Source organism: Natrix helvetica (assembly GCF_964273705.1).
Source record: "Natrix helvetica genome assembly, chromosome: 1".
In the NCBI taxonomy this organism is placed as follows: domain Eukaryota; kingdom Metazoa; phylum Chordata; class Lepidosauria; order Squamata; family Natricidae; genus Natrix; species Natrix helvetica.
The window spans coordinates 166649462-166657892 of record NC_138548.1 but is presented as its reverse complement, the minus strand read 5'-3'; the positions used below and the strand labels follow the sequence as shown (position 1 = coordinate 166657892).

Below are 8431 nucleotides of genomic sequence, written 5' to 3'. Positions count from 1 at the left end.
AAGCCATTTTTTTTGACGCATGGATTTTAACAGTAGAGTCCCTACTCGCAGCACTTGTGCCAGAGGTGGGATTCACTTACGTTCCCTAGCGGTTCACAAAAGTGAGAGTGCTCATCTGCGCATGCACACTGCCTTCTGCGCATGTGCAGTGCTTGCGCATTACATCGGGATGAGTGGGAGGAGTCTCCCACAGTAACCACTACTGGTTCACCCAGACTGGAGAGAACCGGCTGAATGCCACCTCAGCTTGTGCCCCTGCTTTGGTAGGTTAGGGCCAGCTGGAACCCAAAGGTTAGGATTTGACTGTCCTGCATGTTTCCCTCTCCAGCAGGATCAGTGGGTTCATCTTCTAGGGGCCTCCGAGTCTTGCTCTCTCATTGGCATAGCAGTCACAAGATTTTTCCGCTAGGCATCTACCAACAGATCAAAGCCTTCCATTGAACTTGGCTAGTGAGATAAGTGGTGTATAAATTTAATAAAGAAAGAAAGAAAGAACAACTTAGAATGAGCTTTTCCATTCCTTCCAGGAAAATGGATTGCCACTGCCAGACCAGAGAGTATGCTATGCCCCTCCAATTAAGAAATTAAGAAGCTGTAAGCTGACAAACCTCTTATTAACTATTAACCATGCCTTGTGTGCATAGACGCTGTCGCATTTTTGTGTCTTTGAAGAAGGGCAGTTCCTTCCTCAGATGCCTTGAATCTGGGGCGAAGGACTTGCGTTTCCATTTGCAACAGAAGCTGTCACCATCTCTATCTAACTCAATAAAGCACAGATAGGCAAGTGAAATAAAAGACCAACTCTTAAGACCAGTTAAGTCAAGTCTCTTGTAGCTGTTTAGCATTTATTGCTTCTTTCACTAACACCCGTTTCACTTAGTAACAAAAGCTATCAGTGGCGTTCAACCTTTTGGACATCCCCCCCCTCCCCAGTGCCCAGAAGGGTGAATGAAGGCAACTGTGATTGTGATGATGAAGATAACAGGGCATACAATATTTATATTAAAAATACACAATGATTTATAGACATCTTCATATAGCTAAACATATAGGCACAATTGGCTTTTAAACTTTTGAAACTCCACGCCACTGGTTTAGAACGAATCTTCAATGGGCCCAGGGTTGGAAAAGATTGTTGTTGGGAGGTCAAGATCCCATCGAAATACACCCCATTAAAGCAGCAGATTGGTCACAAATGGTGGTAGGGGGCTTCATTGATTTAAGCCGTGGCATCTCAATAAAAGAAACAGGAGTGGTCCGGTGGCCTAGAGGTGGAGCTCTCGCATCACAATCAGGAGGCTGGGAGTTCGATCCTAGCTGGAGGCAGATATTTCTCTCTCTAGCCGCAATGAGACTATATATGCTGAACAAAAACTCCGCGACATTAAACACTCTGCTAGCTCCATTCAGTTGCCAGACTCCACCTCGCAAGTGTTGTTAAAAGGATATGGTCTCAATCAAAGAAACGGGATCTTTTGTTCTAGCCTGATCATTATTAAATTGGAGTGGTGGACCAGACGAAAGAATACAGGCACAGGAGTCTAAGTGAATATGTTTGTGAATCTCTCACATAACCCTACCAGCTCCTTTTAGCCCCTGAATGTTCTTAGCCCGGAAGCCATTGAAAACTGTGTGGCTGCAGACTCACTGCCCTTTGGGATGGGGGACAAGAAAAAAAAACCAGAAGAAGAAACCCTAACGAAGTATAAGCAATGGAGAAAGACTAAGGGATTAAACCAGAACGCTAAAAACTTGCAGCATTCCATTACAATCCAGAAGTTGCAAACACGGTCGAAAGCGCTTCCCCCAAATCTGCCCCTTAGCACAAGGGAGACATTAAATATATTTCAAGTCTTTCCAAGAGTCCTTTTGGAACGGAAGACGCTCCCGTCCCGTCCCTCTAAGCCTCTTCGGATCAAGTGGCGGTGTCCTTCAGTTTGGAGACGATTTTCTTGTCTTTGACTCGGCGGTTCTGGAACCAGATGGTGACCTGCCTTTCGGAGAGGTTGGTGGCTGCAGAAATCCGCCTCCGCTTGTCCTTGTTAATGAATTTGTTCAAGGCGTATTCGCTCTCCAGCTCCTTTAGCTGCAGCTTGGTGTAAGGCACCCGCTTCTTCCGCCCACGCCGGTACACGCACAGGTCGGGCTGGTTTAGTGCAACTTCGCCTGCCGGAGAAGAAGGGCAACAAGTGAGCAGGAAAGGGGGCGTTTCCCTCCTGCCAGAGCCAAGAACCCAGAGTGCCACAAAAGGAAGAATTAAAGAGACGTTGGCCCGTCTCCTCTTCTTCCTCTTGGAGGTCTCCGAACAGGCGTTCCCCCAATACGTGCCTGGCATATGTGCTCTGGGACAATTTCTGTGCAGCACCTCCTCCCACCCCCCACCTCCCCCAGGAATAAAACCGCAGATTCCCGAAGGCCCTCATCAACCTTTTTCATTTTTAAGAATCACTGAACTCCCCTCCCCCCCCCACTTCCTCCACACGTTCACAATTGCTTTGATTGGGAAATAACAGCTGCAGAGACCGGGAACATCCTTGCCCCCCTTCCCCACCCCAGGAATAAATCCAGGGGGATTAAGCTTCCCGTAACCCCAAAGGTGCTTTTGCAAAAGGCAACTGGGGTTTTCTTTTCTTGAAGACTTTCTCTTCTCATCCACCAAGTTTCTCCCTCTTGTTTTTTCTTTTTCAAGAAAACAACAATAAAGTCCAGGTGCCTTTTGAAGAAGCATTTTTGGGACAACCATGACCTTGGATAACTGAGAATCTCCATAGAAGGTTAGGGTAACTTCAGAGGACGTCAGTGCAGGATCGGGCCATAGCGCTCTAGTTCTGCCGCACGTCTAAGTTTAAATAACTGCCCGAACTGGAGTGGATATAGCTGGGGTGGGGGTGGGTGGTGTTTACTCAGTTTCTTCTTAATTATTTATCCCCCCCGTTGCGATTATTTCGCTGTATTCTTCTTCTCTTCCTTCCTAGTACCTATCTCTTTCCACTTATGACTATAACCATGTTGCTTGTATCTTTAAAATTTACATTGTTTTATTTGTTTCCTAGTATAATTTGATTGCTTATTAGTAACCTATGGCTATCACTAAGTGTTGTATTTTATGGTTCGATGAATGCATTCTATTTTATTTTTCTTTATGTACACTGAGAGCTTATGCACCAAAGACAAATTCCTTGTGCGTCCAATCACACTTGGCCAATAAAGAATTCTATTCTATTCTATTCTAAAATTTAGGAACGCTCTGACGTCACAATCGTTAACGGGAACGGACCGAGGACTATATGGGACCAGGCTGGAGTCTCTGCTTTAGGCCTGGCCGAACATTTCCGCCAGCTCGAGGGAGCAGGGAGTCTTTGTAGATTTCGGACAATCAGCCATTGCTTCTTGGGCCTTCTGCGTTGGGCAAAGTTCTACAGGAAAACTGAATAGTAAAAGGAACCCAATCCGCAGTTGGACGCGGCAGCCAATGCACGATCCTTCCTTCCTTCCTTCCTTCCTTCCTTCCTTCCTTCCTTCCTTCCTTCCTTCCTTCCTTCCTTCCTTCCTTCCTTCCTTCCTCCCTCCTTTTCTCACCCGGAGCCCTTCAGACCTCAGGCTACCATTCCCATCATCCGCCCATAGTATCGAGAAGCTACAAGACCCCAAGCGGAGACCTGCGCTTCTCAAATCTGGGGCCAAGCCTGCAACCTACCGCCTAGTTTTGAACTGCCCTGCCTTGACGTTTTATTGGGACCCCAAGGCTTCTTCTCGGCGACCTGGGCGCGCCTACCTGGGAAGGAAGACTTCCAGAAATGGGAGCCTGGGGCCTGGTCCTTGGAGCAATACACCTGTCCGTTCCAGCCGTTAGCCAAAGTCCAGGACTGGTAGCCCTCCATGGAGATGTAGGTCTCGTGCCGGGGCTCCCCCGAAGGGGCCGTCGGTCCAAAGCTGGAGACCACGTCCAGGTAGCCGGGGGTCACGTGCTGGTAAGGGCCGGCGGTGGCCGCGTAGCTCTGGTAGAAAGCGACCTCCTTGGCCCGCGAGGAAGCGTCGCTGCCGACGCCCGAGGTCGTGGTGGCGCCCCCCAGGCCGGCCACGTCCATGTACTTCTCCACGGGGAAGGCGGTGTGCGGGGCCGCTTTCAGCGCGGCGTTCTGCTGGAGCCCCACGCCGTGCGCCATGCGGCAGCTGTAGTAACCGTGGCCAAAGGGGGGGTAACCTGGAGGGTAGCCCAGGGCGGCGGCGGCTGCAGCCGTTGTGCCCGAGGGTGCCGCCGCCGCCGCAATAGGAAGTCCGGCGGTGCAGTCCTTAGACGAGGACGGCGTCTCAGAGGAAGAGGATGGCGTGGAGCGCGCCAGGGTCCCCGGGCCCGAGCGCTCGTAGACGAAGCCCGATCTCGTCGAACCTGGCGGCGGCGACGACCCGAAGATGGGAGGGGAGAGAAAGTTTCGACTCTGCAAGCAACCCCCGCCGCCTGCCCCGGGCTCTCCGCGCGGCGCTTCCATCTCCCGGGCGGCCGACGCTCGCTCAGGCTTCCCGCGCGAAGCAGCCCCGCTCCAGCTGCCTGCGTCGCCGTCGCCCCTGCTGGTCCTCTTCCTCCCCGGCTTGGTCCTCAGGGGAAGGCCTACAGGCGCTCATGGCGTGTGAGTCGGACGGGACGCGGAGCGAAGGAGCGGCGGAGCGGCGGCCTCCCTCTCCAAGCGCCCGGGATGGTTTATAAAAACCAAGGCCACACTGGGAGGGGGGAGCATCGAACCCGGCCGTCCAAGGAGCTAGTCCGGGGCCTCATTGGCCAGGCGGAGCACGTGTCTCTATCTGCGGGGCGGGTGTGTGCTTGGTGGTGATGGTGGGAGTTGAGCCAGCGATCCCTGCTCTCCCCTCCCCTCCCTCTTCCAACTTCGTTTGGGACTTCGCTTGAGTTCTCTCAAGGCAAGGAAAGTAGGGAAAGGAAAGGAAAGAGAAAGGGGAAGGGAAGAAAAGGAAAGTAGGAGAGGGGAAAAAGGAAGGAGGAGAGGGGGAAAAGGAAAGGAAAGGAAAAAGGAAAGGGAAGAAAAGGAAAGGAAGAGAGGGAAGAGAGGGAAAAAGGAAAGGAAATGAAAGAAGGAGAGGGGAAAAGGAAAGTAGGGAAAGGGAAGGAAAGAGAAAGGGGAAGGGAAGAAAAGGAAAGTAGGAGAGGGGAAAAAGGAAGGGGAAGGAGGAGAGGGGGAAAAGGAAAGGAAAGGAAAAAGGAAAGGGAAGAAAAGGAAAGGAAGAGAGGGAAAAAGGAAAGGAAAGGAAAAAGGAAAGGGAAGAAAAGAAAAGGAGAGGAGGAAAGGGGGAAAGGAAAGGAAAGAACGAGAGGGGAAAAGGAAAGGAAAATGGAAAGAAAAAGGGAAGGGAAGAAAAGGAAAGGAGGAGAGGGAGAAAAAGGAAAGGAAAGGAAAGGAAAGGAGAGGAGGAGAGGGGGGAAAATGAAAGGAAAGAAGGAGAGGGGGGAAAAGGAAAGGAAATGGAAAGAAAAAGGAAAGGGGAGAAAAGGAAAGGAGGAGAGGGAGAAAAAGGAAAGGAAAGGAGAAGAGAGGGGAAAAAGGAAAGGGGAAAAAGGAAAGGAAAAGAAACACGAGGTAATAAAAACAGAAACACGAAGGTGCACGCCTACACGTAGACATATTTACATATATGTACGTGCTCTCTCTCCCCTCCCCTCCTCTCTCATGCACACACGGACCCTGCCTGGCCTCGCTTTTTCACAAAGACTTGGGAGCGGCGCAAATTCCCAATAGTTCACCAAGAGGAAGGGACGGACCCAGAATCAACAGGCCTCCGTCTTTAGGCCCGCAGCTCTCCAGCGGCTGCTCCTTCGCCTTCCCCGCCTCCCCTCTGCTAAGATTAACCTTTGGCCTTGGGCGGGAGCAGGAGCAGGAGGTCTCCAGAATTGGACTGAAATAGGCAGAATGTTTTAATTGATTCGTGGGATCCCCTGTTGGATAAAATGATATGTTAAGAAACTGGACATAGCAGGGCAGGAGCGCGGAAATGCTCTTGGCCATTGAATTCCACGTTCGCTCCCGGGAATTGTTCGGTGACTCAAGGAGCCTTCGGATCTCTGTTCCCCAACCCCAACCCAGTCCCTGGGCAACCTGCAGAATTATTCTTATTTTCCAAGTACGGCGGTCGCGGCGACTCTTTTGACACATTTACATGCCCGCTCACGCTCGAAGTTCTTCGTTTACTTTTTTGAACTATCCCATGTGGGATCGGTTTCCCTGATTGTTTAATATTCGACTGCTGGCAGCCGCAGTAAGGATTAAGATCCTGGACAGGCACATGCGGGGAGGGGGGGGGGGGCTGATCTGTGTATGCCTGTAATCTTACCGCCAGTGGACTCGCTAAAACTGAATCAGGGGCTCCCAGAATAGATATCCCGGAACTCCTCCATCCATTTCCATACGCCAAAAGAACTGCGGTACACATGCCACTTTCTCCACCCTCAGTAAAGTAAAGTTCAGAAGAGCCTAGGCGACTTCGTTTGGGAAATAAACATGGAAGCTTAAGAAGACAGCAAAAGTCAGCTAGTACGCCGTTCATTTCAGCCGTTTGCCTAAAAATAAAAAAAATTAAAATTCCCCGCTACCCGAACTAAAGAGAACGGGAATTTCATGCACTTTTTCATGGAAATGACTTCCCAACTAACTCTCATATTCTGGGGTTTCACGGAAGCCGCCAGAACAAGGTTTTAGCACAGATCCCAATACAGCCTTTGGCTAGCTCAGTGGTGGGCAACCTTTTTTTTCAACTGAGCCAAATCTCGCCAAAACCACGATTGAAATTTACTTTGAGAGCCACATTTTTAAAACCGAAAATACATAGGATGGTACACTGTTTTTAGTTTCAATAAGTTTTTATTGAGAATATTCTGCATGCAAGTATCCACATAGGTTGGGAGGATACAAATAACACAACTAATAAAACAAAAACTTTAGAACGATATTATTTATCGATAACGTTAAATTCCGTAAAATTTGCCTTACAATGTAGAGAAAATTATATCCTGACATTGACTGACAAAGTCACAACCACTAATGTGAACATTGGCCTTGCATTTCCTTGGATAGTTTGAGTAAGTCAGGTTTGTATGTTGTTGTTTTTAATTTCATCTCTCTCTCCCACTTTCTTTCTTTTTTTCTTTTTCTTTCTCTCTCTCTGGCTCTTTGTCTCTCTCTCCCTCCCTCCCCCATCTCTGTCACTCTGTGTGTGTGTGTGTCTGTCTGTCTCTCACTCACTCTGTGTGTGTGTGTGTCTGTCTCTGTCTCTCCCTCTGTCTCTCTCCCCTCCCTTCCTCTCTCTCTGTCACTCTGTGTATATGGGTGTGTCTGTCTCTCACTCATTCACTTAATCACTCACTCTGTGTGTGTCTCTCTGTCTGTCTATCTGTCTCTCCCTCCCTCCCCCTCCCTCCCCCTCTCTGTCTCTCTGTGTGTGTGTGTCTGTCTGTCAGTCTCTCTCTGATTCCCTCCCTCACTCCCTCTCTCTGTTCCTCTCTCTGTCTGTCTTTCTCACTCACTCACTCACACACACACACACACACACTGTGGTCACCTTGTTGAGTGTTCCAATCACATTTGAAACACTCAACAACTGGCCTGCATTTATGGTATTTTGCAGCATTCTGCAGTCATAGGACCAAAATTGGTTGTCACTCGCCCGGGCTTTTGCAGAAGCTTCCCTCCGAAGCCCGAGAGGAGGGAGGGGAGCGGGCACCCGGCACACAGAAGAGCCACATTAAAGGGTGTAAAGAGCCGCATGTGGCTCCCGAGCCGCGGGTTGCCCACCACTGGGCTAGCTGGTCTCCCCAGGCACGACCAATTAAAATTTCCATCAAAATTGGGATTGCAAAGAATCGTAGTCCATTGCGTTTCGGAAGGCTCTAGTAGCTTGAGGTGAACTTTGAGCCTGAAGAATATTATAAATCTGGGGCAAGGAATTTTGTCTGATATGACAATGCACTTCATTGTTCACGTGTAGTAGTTGGGCAGAGAAGAAAAGGAGGAAGGTACGACAATGCCCGTGGAGCTAGTTTTTTAAAAACATACAGTCGGTTAAAGTGCCTTTCAAATCCCTTAGCATCTCTGCAATGGGAAAGGCTATTTTTCTCCCCTTGAAGGAAGAACCACTCTAACAAAGCAGACGAATTAAATCTGTGATAAAGTGGAAAAGGCCTGTTTGATGCGAGCCAACAAATGAACCTTTGGTTTGCCCCGAATCCCAATATCAGTCCGGCCGAACAAAGCAATCCGCTCCAAGCGACGCCGAATAGTCAGAAAAGCAATAAACGCCTTTCTGTTGGATAAAGACCCATCTTTGGGCTCATGTTCGTAGCCTTCCTAGTGACTCTGGATGGTTTTACAGCAGAAGTGAGGAAAGGCACGGCAGCCAGAGGTTGGCAACCTACACAGAAACCCACCAT

The 8431-nt window shown here is 49.5% G+C and overlaps 1 protein-coding gene across 1 annotated transcript; it reads right to left on the bottom strand.

Annotated features, from left to right (window-relative positions):
* Positions 1-784: 784 nt before the first annotated feature.
* HOXD13 (homeobox D13) lies at positions 785-4571 on the bottom strand. Its single transcript, XM_081949652.1, has 2 exons — positions 3776-4571; positions 785-2166 (listed from the first exon to the last, which is right to left on the bottom strand). Exons 1-2 carry the CDS (start codon positions 4488-4490, stop codon positions 1916-1918), a joined length of 966 nt encoding a protein of 321 aa, XP_081805778.1. The 5' UTR covers positions 4491-4571; the 3' UTR covers positions 785-1915.
* Positions 4572-8431: the final 3860 nt, after the last annotated feature.

What these genes read in the sequence shown, in the direction of transcription:
- HOXD13 (XM_081949652.1), bottom strand. Translation starts at nt 4,490, where the DNA reads ATGGAAGCGCCGCGCGGAGAGCCCGGGGCAGGCGGCGGGGGTTGCTTG. An exon ending in CTGGAAGTCTTCCTTCCCAG is followed by an intron (nt 2,167 to 3,775) that starts GTAGGCGCGCCC and finishes CTTCTCCGGCAG; the next exon opens with GCGAAGTTGCACTAAACCAG.